General features: G+C 44.2%; 4 protein-coding genes across 5 annotated transcripts; 2 read left to right on the plus strand and 2 right to left on the minus strand.

The window, feature by feature from the left end:
- Nucleotides 1–2620: 2620 nt before the first annotated feature.
- Nucleotides 2621–10119, plus strand: magu (SPARC related modular calcium binding-like protein magu). 2 transcript variants are annotated; one of them, XM_017142571.3, is made up of 10 exons: nucleotides 2621–3122; nucleotides 5940–6099; nucleotides 6498–7003; nucleotides 7066–7180; nucleotides 7523–7801; nucleotides 8054–8145; nucleotides 8207–8487; nucleotides 9002–9136; nucleotides 9199–9338; nucleotides 9396–10119. In XM_017142571.3, the coding sequence occupies exons 1-10, from the start codon at nucleotides 3051–3053 to the stop codon at nucleotides 9455–9457; spliced, it is 1842 nt and encodes a 613-aa protein (XP_016998060.2). In that variant the 5' UTR covers nucleotides 2621–3050; the 3' UTR covers nucleotides 9458–10119. The 2 variants fall into 2 exon arrangements, with proteins under 2 accessions (XP_016998060.2, XP_016998061.2); XM_017142572.3 differs by having other exon boundaries at nucleotides 9005–9136.
- PIG-N (Phosphatidylinositol glycan anchor biosynthesis class N) lies at nucleotides 9890–12972 on the minus strand. The gene is made up of 2 exons (XM_017142570.3): nucleotides 12101–12972; nucleotides 9890–12042 (listed from the first exon to the last, which is right to left on the minus strand). The coding sequence occupies exons 1-2, from the start codon at nucleotides 12882–12884 to the stop codon at nucleotides 10142–10144; spliced, it is 2685 nt and encodes an 894-aa protein (XP_016998059.2). The 5' UTR covers nucleotides 12885–12972; the 3' UTR covers nucleotides 9890–10141.
- A 759-nt stretch (nucleotides 12973–13731) lies between these two features.
- mRpL42 (mitochondrial ribosomal protein L42) lies at nucleotides 13732–14193 on the plus strand. The gene has a single exon (XM_017142539.3). It carries the CDS (start codon nucleotides 13768–13770, stop codon nucleotides 14140–14142), a length of 375 nt encoding a protein of 124 aa, XP_016998028.2. The 5' UTR covers nucleotides 13732–13767; the 3' UTR covers nucleotides 14143–14193.
- Nucleotides 14175–15663, minus strand: Cdc2rk (cyclin-dependent kinase 10). Its single transcript, XM_017142538.3, has 5 exons — nucleotides 15472–15663; nucleotides 15338–15410; nucleotides 14890–15267; nucleotides 14386–14832; nucleotides 14175–14326 (listed from the first exon to the last, which is right to left on the minus strand). The coding sequence occupies exons 1-5, from the start codon at nucleotides 15598–15600 to the stop codon at nucleotides 14190–14192; spliced, it is 1164 nt and encodes a 387-aa protein (XP_016998027.1). The 5' UTR covers nucleotides 15601–15663; the 3' UTR covers nucleotides 14175–14189.
- Nucleotides 15664–15943: the final 280 nt, after the last annotated feature.

The raw sequence follows: 15943 nt of genomic DNA on the forward strand, positions 1-15943 counted from the left end.
AAACGGGTATATTTCGTTCAAAAGTCCGTCTCTGTATATATGAACGCTAAGATATCGGAAACTATATAAGCTAGCGGATTGGCCTTAAGCAAGCAGATTTTAGGGGTTCCTGTGGCGCCCAAAGTTTTGTATATAACAGTATCATTTCCGCCGTCACCGGCGCAAGACTGCTGCCAGCTCTAAATGAATGCAAAATTCAAATGTATTATTTTAGATGATCACTCTAAATGGGGCGCGCAAAAAACATACATTAAATTAAAGTTGATAAGCTGAGTAACGGGTATTTAACAGTCGAGGCTCCCGACTATAGCGTTCTCTCTTGTTATCTTCTTGGTCCATACCTAAATAACATTTCATCCGGCTCTTAGGATATAGCCAAATTTTAGTTGAAAATGTTAGATCGCTACCATATCCAACCACAGATGGGGTTTAACTACATAGTTCCGATTAGTTCTTTTAGATTGTGAAATCCAAACTCCAAAACCGTAGAAATGTAGCGCAATAGTATTTACCTAATAGAATTTTATTCTCTTCAGTTTCATATATTTTTTTAAGTGCATGTACGATCGTCGAAGAAGACCACAAAACGGAGTGTGGCACAGCCGAAAACAAAGCGGAGGCAGGGGCGGCGGTACGTGGGGTGGGGTATAAAATGGGGGAACGGAGGGGGCAGTTATCGTTGCCTTGCCGTCAGACTGTCTGGCAGGTTTCACACCGAAACGGAGACGGAGACCGGCAACTGCACTCCTCCTCGCCCCCCTCCTCGAAATCCTCACCAGCCGGACTCCTTAGCCAGCGGCTCTATAAATCACAGGAGCGGGGCCCTCGACGGCTCACGTTTTCCCCTGCCCCCCTCCTCCGACGCCCCTGCCCCTCCCCCGCTGGCTGAGCAGCTGGTGCAACTGTTGGCCGCTTTGTTTTAGATGTTTTTTGTTGCTCTTGTTGGTAAGGCAACCTCTTGAGATGCACAAAGGAAGATAAATTTCACACGCACACACAAGTGCTCTCTCTCTTTCTGGCGGTGTGTGAATGTGATCATTTTTATGCTGATACAGTATAACTTCTCTAAGTAACTCTGATCAATATATGATTCGATTTTCCCCTAATCAGGATAAATTATTATTTACAAGACTCTTCAGCTTTACTGTTAGGTATACCTATGTAACTTTGGTTTCTCTCGATCAAAATACAACTTGGTATTGAGTCAAAATCTGCCAAGTGGGCCACCCCTGTTCCGAAGGTCCGATTTTCATCGAACTTTTTTACTTTTCCGGTTCACAGCGAAATTTTGAGTTTTACCGGAGTTATAGGGGTCAAAACATGGCATTTTTGACACTTTTTCGAAAAAGTTGCACTCAGTCATTAATTCATAACTTCGGAACGGTAAGAGATATCTTTATGATGTTTTCACTAATCGCTCAAGAATTATTATGGCTTTCCATAAAAAAAAAGATAAAAAAAAATTAAAATTTATTTTTTTTTTTAAATAAATCAACATTTTTTGTTAGTTTTTATTTTTTTCAGTGTTCTTCACCAGCTATAGAGTTTAAAACCATTTGAAAATAAAGTTTGATTCATTACGAAAAAGATCAAAAAAAGAAAAAGAGTGGCCCGGCCAAAGGTTTTTCGCAATATCGAATCGAAGAAGGGCGCACAGCGGATTCCCATACAAAACGACAAGAAGTGCCTCATTGACATCTTCAGTCGGCTGACGCTACGCGCGCAACGGCATGTGTTGACCAGCCAATTTTCACGAGCAAGCCGTTTTTGTATGGAAAACCGCTGTGCGCCCTTCTTCAAATCGATATTGCGAAAAACCTTTGGCCGGGCCACTCTTTTTTTTTTTGGATCTTTTTCGTAATGAATCAAACTTCATTTTCAAATGGTTTTAAACTCTATAGCTGGTGAAGAACACTGAAAAAAATAAAAACTAACAAAAAATGTTGATTTATTTTTAAGAAAAATAAATTTTAATTTTTTTTTACATTTTTTTATGGAAAGCCATAATAATTCTTGAGCGATTAGTGAAAACATCATAAAGATATCTCTTACCGTTCCGAAGTTATGAATTAATGACTGAGTGCAACTTTTTCGAAAAAGTGTCAAAAATGCCATGTTTTGACCCCTATAACTCCGGTAAAACTCAAAATTTCGCAAAACCGTTCAAATGAAGTTCTTATATTTTCGTTGTGAACCGGAAAAGTAAAAAAGTTCGATGAAAATCGGACCTTCGGAACAGGGGTGGCCCACTTGGCAGATTTTGACTCTATTACTTTTTAAGCTACAAAGAAAACTTTACGGTAATCACTAAAAATATTATAATTACTTAATACTTATTTTTCTGAGTTTTATGTCTAAAACAAGATCTAAAAGTAGTCAGAAATTAACAAATTTATCTAGCTCAGCAGTTTAGTGGTTCATCTGGGAGACGTTCCACTGTGTCGGCCGTCCAGTCTCCAAGAGTCGGAGTGGCAAAGATAAGATATTGGAAGCGACACGCCAGACACTCTGGCGGCGACGGGATCCCGCTCTCTCCGCCGATCTCTCTGCTCGATTCCGATTCTTCGCCCACTACCTCTCCGGGGCTCTCTCTTGGGTTTTGGGCCACTCCACTCCAAGGCAAATGGCCAGTCGTGTGTGGGACTCGGCTACGAACGGTTGCTTTTGCTCAGTGTTCCTCGTTCCTCGCTCACAGCTCCTCGCTTCCTCTTGATCGTTTTCGGGCGGTTTTCCAATCGAAACGAACCAAAAATCGCACACATAAAGACCATTATATAAACAGAAGATCTACAACACCTTAATGCATACGCACACACCTCTCTCACTATAAATAGCCCACGGAAATCGGTAAATAAATAAATCGGAGAGCGGCAGAGTAAAAGTTCTAGGAAGAAAATCTAATTGCGACTTTGCGAAAAAGATGGTGAAATAAACGAAAAACGTTGACTATAATGAGAAAAACGCACTTGATGTAATAATAATAAGCACGCGTACTTAAAAAATCCGTTACCACAAGAACAGTTAGTTGTCGAATTCGAACTGCAAGTGAAATGTTGGCGAGATGTGTTTTGTTCGTCACCTGGCTGGCGGTTTCTATTGCTGGAAAAAATGATGATCAGTTGGTAAGTTATTTTAAAAAGTATTCTAAATGCAATTATCATGGTTGTAAATAAACTGTTAATTCAGTAATTAACGACATAAATGTGAAGTATGAAAAGATACACAAAACCGATTGTACCAAACATTTGATAACATTATTCCAAACCAAAGAGGGCGTATTTAGCCACTGCACTTAAGTACTTAGCCAGAATGTACGACTAAATAATGTATACAAAAAAACAGATATATTCCTTTACTCAAGTAGCGAATTTTAAGCTCAGCTTTTATTCCTCGACCCTACCAAACTTTCTGCCAAGACATACATACATATAAATAAATGATCTCTTCGTAAATCCTAAGAAAACACTTGAATATTTCAGGTATCAAAGGTACCAAAAGTCAGACAAAGAAGAAGCTGCGGACGATCTTCTTCTCCTTTTCTTTCTCCAGCTTGTCCGCCGCCGCGCTGTCTGCCAAACTCCGAAAAGAGAGTCTGCCGGTTCCTCTGCTCCTTCTCCCCTGGTCTTCTCTTCTACTGTCTTCAATCCCACACCTTGATTTTTGTTTTTGTTTCATCTGACCGACGGACGAACGTGTTTCTTGTTCCTGCAGAAAAGAAGAAGAATAATAAGAGGAGGTGCAAAAAGGAGAACACAAAATGGTCACAAGTCAAAAACGATTTATTTTCCCTGCCTTTGGGATCCCCTTTTCCTATACCCTATAAAAAGGGCTATTATAATTTTATGCTCAAAATTTAAAGTAAATAAAATTTAAGCTAAAGAATTCGCGATTTGTTTGGTATAGCAATAACAAAATTTAGTGGTCTTTAAATGGTTACCTTAGCTTTTCTGGAAGATGAAAAAACGACATTCAGAATGAAGTACACACCTTTAAGAGTATTACCAGCTTCGTCCTATTAAGCTACCCAATTCTTATTTATAGCAATACTACTTTTTTAAGTCATTTTCGCCAATGCCACTAAGCTGATGATGACAAAGTGTGAAGAAGTATTTAAAGTGTGGAGCTTGTTCTTGTGATTCCTCTCCGCCTATCGCAGCCTCCTCTTCACCTCCTTGTTCGGCGAGCGGCGTGAGAACTGTCAGTCAATAATTTTGTCGTTATCTTGGTAACAATCCTTGAGCTGTCTCCGTTTATAATTTGTGGCTCAGAGGGAAAAAACGAGAGGGGTAAACAGGGTGCCCAGGTGGAGATTTTCAATCCAGGCACGTTTTCGGGATAACGCCCTATTTTAAACTTAGATAATCCCAAGCGAAACTGTCATTTGCATTCGGAATCAGACATTCCCCAGTGCAGAGGTGTTGCAAACGTGTATATCGAGGGGATCTTATAATGACGAACTGGCCTATTTAAAGGTACTGCAAAAATTAAAATAAAACTTCTTAAATTATTTGTAACAGTTAACTTAAATAAATTTAAGATTATAAAAATAATTTAATTTTCCAAAGGTGTTTTGCTTCTCAGTTCCCGAACTTCTTAATTTGGTAATGAGGGATTCATGTTCAGTATTATACCCAGTTGCCCCACTCCCCACTTCTAGGTACAGCCATTCGATCTGCCGATTGCAGCAATATATGCCGTATTTATATACTTTTGTCCGATATCTGTCTGCGCCCAGTCGGGAGTCGAAAATCACCTGCGCACTCTGGTTTCCAGCGCGTGCTTCGCTGATCACAAAAAGAATTCGAATTGTTTACAGACATTCTACATTATTTGTATACATATATGTTGGGGCAACAAGATAACACTGGGACAGGTATTATTTGTGCTTCTCATAATTGTATAACATTTCTTGTCGAGCTTCAAGTGTTCAGTATCATTGAGGTACATATTGATTTTGGTTGAGTTTCTACATAAAAGCATTAAGTTACCAAGCTGGATTTTTAAATTCTGATACATATAATCCCTTCTTGATAATATGTTAAATTTATGGACGGCTTTCCTTCTTTATTAAATATCTGAATGTCTGATCTGGCTATCCGAAGATTTCTTTTTATTTTATCGGTTTTCCTGTGCTATAAAATATATCTTATTTGAAGCTTGAAAAACTCTTAAAAAAACGCATTTGCGAAACTATCCGAAAATGGCAAAAAACGTTGGACTCTTAAGCTCACATACTTTAACTACAACGAGCACCTCGATTAGTATGCTCATATCTTATCCGAAACATGTTTCAGTTATGGGATATTTAGATGGCTTGACGCATTTCACTTTTCAATAACAGCGAAAACTAATTAATGTCCGAGTGACACGACAAATAAATATCTGTGGGCTGGCCGCAGCAAATTGGCGACAAAAGGCGCTGCAACAGCAAATCCCAAAGTGCTGGGCCTCCCCATCTATATATATAGATAGATACAGGCATGTAGATACAGATATCTGCGATTTACATACACGCGTATGTGCGATTTTGTGGGCTAAACAAGAATTTGCGCACTCAGCAGCAAGTTGGTCGAGAGTAGCAGGCTGCCATAATTTTTTGGTGCGGATTTCGGGGCGTTCGAGTTATGGGCCTGACAACTTTGATTTTCACATTAGCCGGGTACAGGGTGCCGGGCAGCGGTATGCTGCCCACCCCCAAACCCCCTTTTTATCCCCGTCCTCCACTAATCGCCGCCCCTGTCAGACGTTGCCAACATTCGTATTCCAGTCAGCGGCAAAAGCACAGACGCTTGGCGACTCGCGGACCTGGCCATAAATGCAGTAAATCATTTTACGCGTGTTTGCCAAAGGGGGAGCGGTGCGAGCACCCCACCCTCCATGGAGCTACTATAAAGCCGAGACTGACACCTCCTCCTCCTCCATCTGATCTTTACCTGCAGATGAAGCTCCCCGCCTGCGCAGCCAAACAGGGCGAGTGCGATGATAACGAGGGTCCCGTCTGCGGCACCGATGGCGAAACCTATCCCACCAGGTGTCACCTGCTGCGGGCGCAGTGCGGCGGTCACCAGGTGAGCCTCAAGTACAGCGGCTCCTGCAATGGTAAGTATGATAATACCATCTCCTTTAGCTCGATCAGAAGTATCCCTAAATAGCTCTATAGATATTTGATCACTTCCTTATCGAATAGATCTTAGGTTCATATAATCTGGAAAAGATATTATATTTAGGTAACAGACACTCGGAGATTTCTTTTGGTTTTCAAGGGTCTCCAGTTCATATAAAGTGATAATTATAATGTTATTTTTATTCTAAATATATGTTTTTTATACAATCGAAAGTTTGTTTTGAATTAGTCTCCGATTTGCACGATACCATTGAAAGAAGTTGTTAACATGCCATTGTAAGATACATAAGGAAATATATTTAAATGGATCCGAAATTAACATATTTTTCATTATATCTACGTATTTTTTAAATAACCCTTTTTAACATTTTAGCCTGTTTGGAGGCGGTGAAATTCGCTCGCCGTCAGCAGGAACGTGATCCGGGATACTTTGTGCCCAGGTGCCGGAAGGATGGAAACTTTGCGGCCATGCAGTGCTACGGGAACAACGGATGCTGGTGCAGCGATAGTCAGGGAAGGCCCATCGAGGATGACACCAAGCAGTTCCGGCGAAAGGGAAAACTCCGCTGCAGGGCCAATCGACGCGACCGTCGCCGTCTGGCATCGCATCAGATTGGCTATAATCCGGATACCTCGGCCGCCTCCAAGGGAAGTTCGGAGGCAGGGTCAACGGCCCACAGACCCTGCAGCAAATCCGATCGCTTGCTGTTCAACACTAACCTGATGCGTATGTTCCGAAACGAGGCTCAGAGCTTCTTCCGCCAGCCATCTCTGTCGGACTCCCACATCCTGGAGTGGAAGTTCTCCAAGTTGGATACGAATGGCAACAAGCTGCTCGACCGTCAAGAGGTTAGAGAGCTGAAGAAGGTTCTAAGGAGGGTGAGTAATTGGTTTGCATTATTCCGGATGATCCGTATTTAATCTCCATCTGTTTCGTTTAGAACGTTAAACCCCGTCGATGTGGACGGACCTTTGGCAAATACTGTGATGTCATCAAGGATGGGAACCTGAATTGGTTGGAGTGGAGCATCTGCTTCACCAAAGAGTTTCATAACCGTGAGTAAAACTTGACTATATAGAACGGGGATAACAAGAACTCAATGATTTCAATACATTAACACGAATTTGTAGTAATAATAATTGAATATCAATATCATTAACAGCAATTCTAAAAATGTTGTTATAGAAAAATTCATTCCCTTCATATTCCATTTGGGAACGGCCCTTAATAGTTATTTTAATACTTTTAATTCAATTAAGGTCAGTTATAATAGGTCAAAGGTCATAAACATCTAAAAAACCATTTCATAAGGCTTAAATTAGAATAAATACTAACTTTGTCAGTATGTCTTTGAAAAGCCCATATCAATATCCCATCTGTGTGTCACCTAAATCCAGGTAGTGCTGTCGTTAATCTTCTGGCAAGCAGTGCAGCCACCGCTCCACCTCACTCCACCCACTATAGTATCCACAACACGAACGTCAATAGCCACCACCGAGGTCATACCAACACCATAGTGAGTGGAGGCAGCCCACACACGTATTCGGAGGATGTGAGTGGCAGTGAAGAACACGAGGACAACTACGAGGACAGCGGGACGGGATACGGAGGAGAAGAGGACGATTCTCAAGGATCTGATCTGCCAAGCTCGCGAACCCACATCCCATCATTATATAGTACGTAGAATTGTGTGATATTTAACCAAATTCTAAAAGCACTACGGGGACGGATTTAATAATTATCGAAATTAATTGAAAAGATTAATCGATCTTTAAAATTTTTAGAACACATTTTAATCTCGGTCTCTTAGAAATCTAAACTTCATAAATGAGCGTTTCAGAATTTTTTGCATATCGTTTCCCTAATGTAGTCACTATCATTCTGCATGCTTTCAAAATGAAAAATACATTACAAATACATAATTTCAGTGCTCAACTCTAAGCCGGAGGCGGCGAGCCAGGACATAGAGAATGACTCCAATTGCTGGATGGATCAGTCGGTGACTCTGGAGGAGCAGGGCGTAAGTTATTTTCCTTTTTAAGGAACGCCCTTTCTAACTATTTTCGCCAATTGCTCCACAGCACGGCGGAAAGAACGTACTATTTGTGCCACAGTGCCTGCCGGATGGTCGCTATCAGCGCATTCAGTGCTACTCCTCCACGTCCACCTCGTACTGCTGGTGCGTCAACGAGGACACGGGCAAGAGCATCCCGGGCACATCGGTGAAAAACAAGCGGCCTCAGTGCGACGAGAATGTAGTGGTGCGACCCATGAAGGGATGCACTGAGCCGCGGAAGACGCAGTTCCTGAAAGAGTTAAAGGCCTATCTCAACACTTCACTTCTGCCCAGCAGCACCACCGGGTAGGTTAAATGCCTATTTATAAATATATTACATTCGAAGTAAATTTAACAACATTTATTGGACTTCTGTTCCATAAAACAATTTACTTAAGATAAAACGGTCGCCTATTTACGAAGGAGTTCTAAGACGTATATATTTAATTATTTTTTAATTTTTTAATTTATTTACTTAATATCCCAGCGCTACAAGTGCACACTTATAATTATCGCGCTAGTCACATTGAGTTCATGTTATAAAATTATTATTATTTTTAAATAATTTAAGCAATTTTTCTCACGTTCTTATGTATTATTAATAACAAACATCAATTTTTCGTAGTGACTTAATTACTAATATTATTATTTTTAATTTTGTGTTTTTTTTTATTTATTTTTTATTTAAATATTATTTACCGCGAATAATTTGAAAGATAGTTCCCAAAATAAATTTGATATACCTACAAAGGTTATCAATCTAGAAGTTCTTGTTTAATTCCCTTTAAACTTATAAATTGTAAATGACTTCATTTTCCAGCAGCAATTCCACCATGTGGAAGACGGATGATGAGCGGATCGCCACGCTGAGCTTCGTGTATCTGGACAAGAACAAAAATAAGTCGTGGGATCGCCGAGAGTGGAAGAACTTCCGCGATCTGGTCACCAGTGCCAGGTGAGTCACCACATCGTAGCCCATTCGTATTGGCAATCCCTAAATATTATCCCAACAAACAGCAACCTGCGCAGATGTGGGAAAAAGATGCCGCGCTACTGCGACGTCAATGGGGACAAGAAGATCTCGCTAGCTGAGTGGTTGAACTGCCTGCAAGCAACTCCGCGGGAAAGTGCCACCACAGCCAAGCCGGCACAGTCAAGTGAGTTATGCCTAATGAAAATAGCTAGATGCAATACTGATTTAAGACGAATTCCAGATGAAACGGCCAGTCCAAAATTCCAGGGGGTCAATCCGGTGGAGCGATATCTGAAAGATTAATTGGGAATCGCGATTTCCTAGACGTGCTGCTGCTACTACTACTCATTAGATGTCGTCGTGCCATGACACACATAAAACCACACGAAAACACATCCTTCACACAGCCCATCCACAACAGGGTGGGTCGATTTTTTGGGTAAACTCTAAAAATGTAGACATTTTTCAAGTTTTTTTTTTTTTTGAAGAAATATAATTTCTATTTGGAGTCTTTGAAGATCCTTATTAAAACAATAATACGACAAACCTTTATTTATAATTTTTCCCAATTTATGTGTTAAACAAGAAACTGATTTTTAAGATTTTAGTTTCATTTTAATTATATACAAAATGGTACAAGTGACTTAATCGAATAGCTAACACAAGACAAATTTTAAAATGCAACAATACTGGAATTTCTTACAAATTTCTAAGTCACATATTAGATTATTACACTTATTTTTGTTAAATCATTTGTCCACAAATTCTGCCTGTTCTTTGGTTTTAAGATAGTTATAATATCTAAGCCGAGTATTTGTTGTCCTTAAAATCGATCCACCCTGACGCTCACCTACACACAGACACACATTCCTAGCATTAGATTCTATAATTTACATGTGTATGTTACTAATTCTTAATTAGTGTTGTAAATATTATCGGACATAAATGTTTAAGCTAAGCTAAAAGTTGGTTAAATCGCTTTGAAGGCTAGTGGTGCTTGGCGCTGATCGCATCCCAATGTACTAAACGCAGCAGCAGTTTCTTGACTTGTATTTCCTCCGGTGGGATAACTCGCAGCAGCTGTTTCGCGGTATAGAAAAGCAGGAGGATCACCAGTGTGGTCACCTCCATGATGACAAAGTGTGAGATGGACGTGCCGATGTCCAGCCAGGAGCCCTGGTTGCGCACCAGGAACAAGAAGTTGAGACCCATCACATCGCAGATGAGCAGCAGGCATATGAAGATCTGCTCCTCGTGCTGGCGGACAAACTCGCTCTGGGCATAGACCACCGACATGATCAGGACCACTGGCACGAGGAGCTTCAGCAGCACGAGACCCATGATCACGAACGGAGCAAAGTGGCTGAGGTAGCAACGAGCTATGTTGGGATCAAACGAGCTGATCGAGGCTATGTTGCCGGATCCGAAAAGCGAGAAGAAAGTGTACAGAAGCAGTGTGAAGGCCAGTCGAAGCACCGACCTCTCAGCCTGCGCATTCTGGGCCCTCAGGGAGATACCCAGCTCTATGGCCAGCAACTGGACAAACACAGCTTCATAGGAGGTGCATAGTGTTGCGTAAAGGGACCCCAGATTAAAGCCAATCTGGGCCAGACGCTGCTCCAGTCGGGGTTCCTTGCTCAGCACAATGGACGCAAAGGCGTACACCAGGAACATCCAGCTAGCCAGCTTCAAGGGAATGGGAGTCTTTCTACCGATTGAGTGAAGATAAGCACACACTATGGTGAGCAGCAGGATCAGAGCATTGCAGTACTTAGTGTGATTCTTGTAGCTTAATCTCGCCCTCGTACTCCAAAGTGAGTTGATAAGGATCGTTATGACTCCAGCCAAAAGCAGGTATCCATTCTGATAGCCCACTGACAACGGCAGCAGGGGAAAGCAAGCCAGGATCAGGACCAGGGCCAGCCAGGAGAAGAAATCTCTGGACTTCGGTTGAAAGCTGCCCCAACCATTATAGCAGGCGAAGGCGAAAAAACCGACCGAGATCAGGCGGCGCTCGAAGAACGTGAAGACCATTAGCTCCGCGCAACCAATTATTAATACAAGCTGCCCCATTGTGGTTTGCAAGGCGGGCACACTGTACGCCGATGATGGCGAGGAGGAGAAGTTGAGGTTCCAAGGCTGCAAAGCCTTCAGCCAGACGAAGTTCGGAAGCAGCAGGTAAAAGCAGATATCTAGCGGTGTTCGTTGGCTAAGCAGGCAGATGACCAGCAGGACCATATAGCTTGCCAAGCTAAGTCTCACCCACTTTGTACTTCTCTCGAGGATCAGCTCCACTGTGCCAGCCCTGTTTCTGGATAGCAGGCGGTACAGATAGAATATCCATCCGAGGAATGTAGAAGTGGTGCTCATTAAAAGCGCTCTGCGATAGTATCCATGATAATAATCGATTCCTTCTAGAGCTTGCGACATAATAACTTGACTCTTGGCCAAGGAATGCGAATACTCTCTGTTCTTGTGCAGCTTTAAGATTCCTTCTTCGTAGTTCTTCACCGCACTCGATGGGAGAACATCAAAATCGGATAGGAAATCCGCGAAAAAACCTTTCTTGTGCTGCTCCTGCAGTACAGCATACTGCTCCAAAAGCTGAAGGGCGTTTAAGTGGGCTGCCACGGCCTCGTACTCCTTGCTGACATTCATGTAGCCCACGGGCAACGTTCCAAAGTTATTCATTGGCGGCGGGAGACCAACCAGGGCGGACATCAGCGGTGTGAGCTGCGCTTGCTCCAGTTCGTGCAACGGCATTGCAGGACCTTCATTGTCGGGCATAAAGGTCTTGCCTCCAGGATTGGGAGCCGAGCGGGCAACTCCGGCGCCCCAGAGAACAAAGGGCGTGTCCGTTTCATGGGGGGAACCAGCGCCGTGAGCTCCTGGAAGAAGATACACCATTAAATTAGTTGTATGTCGATCTATAATATGACTGCGTACCCGAGTCAGTCATTCCGTGATCAGCGGTCATCAAGTAGGCAGTCCGCTTATCGGGAAACACTCGCTCGAACTCCTGGTAGATATTGTAGACTCCCTTTTCCGTCTTGTCCACAGTCTGGCGAAACTTGGGCGCCCCCGGCTTGTGGACATGCCCAGCCGTGTCCAGTCCCAGGAGGTGCAGGAAGAAGACCACATTCTTGGCCTGCTGCAGGGCCTCACTCTTGCGCTGGAGCAGAAACCTCACCCGCTTGAACACCCACTCGTCCTGCTCATAGGCATCGTAGCCCGGCGAAAAGTCCAGTTCGTGGTCGTAGGAGCGGAAATGCATTTTCCCGCCGTTGGACAGGTGGGAGAACACGCTGATAACATCTTCGGCACCCCAAGCGTAGGTCTGTGAGCTCCGGTTGAACAGCGTGTCGAAGTCGATGGGGTTCTTCTTCCAGCCACGCAGCACGGCCGAGGGATCCTCGTAGAGCCCTGCGATCAGGGTGATGTGTCCCGGTCTGGTTTCCGTGGGCACCCGAGTGCGGGACACTCCCACCACGCCCTCGCGCACGAAAATATCCCGCAGGTGCGGCACATAGCGGCAGTTCTCCTCGAAAAAGGAGTCCGCTCGGAATCCATCGGTCACGATCAGCACCAAACGATTCGCCGGCGCCTCCAATCCGTAGGACAGCGGACGCTTCTGCGGAGTTAGGCCGGTGATGACCGGCGAACGGAAGTAGATCACGAATATGGAGCCCAGGAGCAGTACGTGGACCACCAGGGCGTAGGCAATCCACATCTCGGCCGGAATATTTGTTTTCAAATGCCAATCAGCTGTCAGAGGGGGTGAGTAAGCGCGCCTGGTATCGAGTACTCAACCGTAGTGGAAAGCAGTCAGTGATGCCGAATCTGGAGGTATCGGAAGCAAATGTTAAGTGTATATTTACATGTAAAATAGCCATTTAGCAATCTTAGGGCCATTGACTCGTCCGTTTGTTGAATTTAAAGTAGGGTTAAAACCTTTAAGGGCCGTTTTCTCGTCCGCCTGGTAAATTTTAAGTAAAGTTAAAACTCTGATTTCCCATACGATTTCAAGGTTTTAACCCTACTTTAAATTTAACAAGCGGACGAGAAAACGGCCCTAAATCGTATGGGCCATAAGGTCCGTTTTCTCGTCCGCCTGTTAAATTTAAAGTAGGGTTAAAACTTTGAAATCGGGCCCTTAGGGCCGTTTTCTTTTCCGTTAGTTAAATTTAAAGTAGGGTTAAACCCTTGAAATCGTACGGGAAATTATTGTTTTAACCCCACTTTAAATTTAACAATCGGACGAGAAAACGGTCCTAATTAGCATATTCTTATGAATTGCTGAATTATTTAATTTAGGTTACTCTTCGAATGTACCACAGTACGCACTATTTGTTGTAAAAATCAAAAATAAAATAAATACAAATATATGCCAGTTATTAATTAATTAGTTTCCGAAATGTTTCAATGAATTTTCGACAATTCAGATTACTATTCAATTACTCTGATGAAAACGTTAAGGTTTCTAGCTAGTAGCTACTTCAAGCCATTCAAATATAATTACATCACGCCAAAAAGGCACCACTACCGTTCAGTTTATCCGATAGGCCTCCAGCTGCTCAGTTATCGGTGCGTTTGTGCCATCCCTAGCTGTAAAAATGTCAGCGGCACGTTTATACGGAGGTTTTCGTTTATTTTCCTCGAGCGCCGTGCAGCGCAATGCCGTCGGTGGCAAGAGCCTGGTGGAGGCCGTGGCGGTGACCAAGAGTGGCCGCACCATAGTGGCCTGGCATCCGGACACGCCCCATCCGTACGAGCACACACAGCCGCTGCCAAAGATCGCGGAGATTCAGAGCTCGTCGGTGGTCAAGGAATCGGCTCTGAAGACGGCGATGCAGGCCTTCAAGGGCAAGCATCCGGAGGTGGCGCGCCAGGAGCTGATGCAGCTGACCCACACGACCAAGCACCGCTGGTTTCCGCGCGCCCGCGACAGGAAGGCCAAGCGCACGCCGATGGACCGGCCGTTCCTGTAGCTTTCCACCCAGTGCATTGCATAATGTTCAAATAAATTCGTTCTCGTTTAATCCATGCGTTGGCGCTTGATGAATACATTGAGCAGATCGGAAATGGGAATGTCGGCGGGCGGCTGGGCAGGTGGAGCAGCTGCAGCATTGTTCCGGTGCTGCGGGAAAGTGGGCATCATGCGGGGGTCGCAGGCTGAAAGTGTAAATTAGTGGGGATAAGCATTTGTCCACTTACGCAGAAACCACACTCACCCATCGGCGGATCCACAAAGTACTTGCTATTCAAGCACTCCTCGGCCGTGGCTCTGGTATTTGGGTTGTAGATGAACAAAATGTTCAGGAGATTCCTGCCCGACTGGCCAATCATGTGGAACTTGGTTTTGAGATTATTGTACGGCTGCTGGCTCAGGGTGAAGTTCTGCACAGCGGGCAGATCGGCAAAGCCAGGCCAAATGGACTCCGACGGGGCGCCCAAGAGATCGATAATCATGTCCAGCTGCGCGATCTCCGAATTGCCCGGCAGCAGCGGTTTTCCGAGCAGCAGTTCCCCCAGAATGCAGCCAAATGCCCACATGTCCACCGCCGTAGTGTGTGTCCGGCAGCCCAGGAGGAGTTCCGGTGCTCGGTACCACAAAGTAACCATCTGCGGGGTCATGGGCTTCGGGGGATTGCTGAACATACGGGCCAGGCCAAAATCAGCTGGGGATTGCAACGGGGTTAGCCCATAAGTGGCATCCAATTGATCGCACTACTCACCAACTTTGATGCATCCCTTGTCGGTCATCAGGAGATTGGAAACCTTCAGATCCCTGTGGATCATGTGCCGAGCATGGAGGTACTTCAATGCCTTCAGGACCTGAAGCGTGATGCACTTGACCTCGGACTCGGTGAAGGGCTGCGACATGTTGTCCAGCACGGACGCCAGGTCCTGCTCACAGAAATCCATCACCAGGAAGATGCTGTCCAGGCTCTTACCCACGACCACCTCTCGCAGGCGGACTATGTTCTCATGGTGGCACTGCTTCAGGATCATGATCTCGCGCAGTCCACTGACGGGCAGGCCGTCCTTCTCCTGGTCCATGCGGACCTTCTTCAAGGCCACGATCTCATTGCTGCGGGTGTCACGTGCGCGATCTGCAGAGGATTGGCGATGAAATAAGACGGTTAAATTTCTCTTCAATCTAGAGTCTAGATCCAAACTTACAGACAATTCCGTAGCTCCCTTCGCCCACGCGATTCAGTTTCTCGAATTCGGAGACGGGACGGCAGCGGCCAAACTAAAAGATTCGCATTTATCAAAAAGTCTGGAGGGGATTACTTAGAATGGGGACAGTTTACCAGATTCTGCTCGGGAATGGGCATGGGTGTGCCGCTGTTGAGCGAAATGAGGAAGCCTTTGCGGGTGATCGGCGCCTGGGGATCCGGAGCCGGATTGGTGTCCATTTCATTTGACTTTAGACTGGACATAATTCAGAAAACCGGCATTAATTTAATGTTTACAATATTGCATTAGAGATGGAAGTTCTTAGACGATAACAGCCTGCCCTTTCGATTACCCCTTAGAACTTCTGGGTTCATCGAATTTGGCGCGCTTTTACATAACTTTTGAAATCTGTTCTGGGCAAATCGCCAACCGACAATTACCTAAAATTTAGGCTTTTGTTTCGTAATAACCACTAATTGAATTGGAAACAAAAGTGGCTAGAAACGCCGGCACGACTTATGAAAGTGAAATTGCACTAGTTTAAAGAAATTTCAAATGCATGTCTTGGGCATTAAACTCGTCATCCGCCGGCTCTACGCATGTGTG

The sequence above is a fragment of the Drosophila takahashii genome, chromosome 2R (genome assembly GCF_030179915.1).
Source record: "Drosophila takahashii strain IR98-3 E-12201 chromosome 2R, DtakHiC1v2, whole genome shotgun sequence".
In the NCBI taxonomy this organism is placed as follows: Eukaryota; Metazoa; Arthropoda; class Insecta; order Diptera; family Drosophilidae; genus Drosophila; species Drosophila takahashii.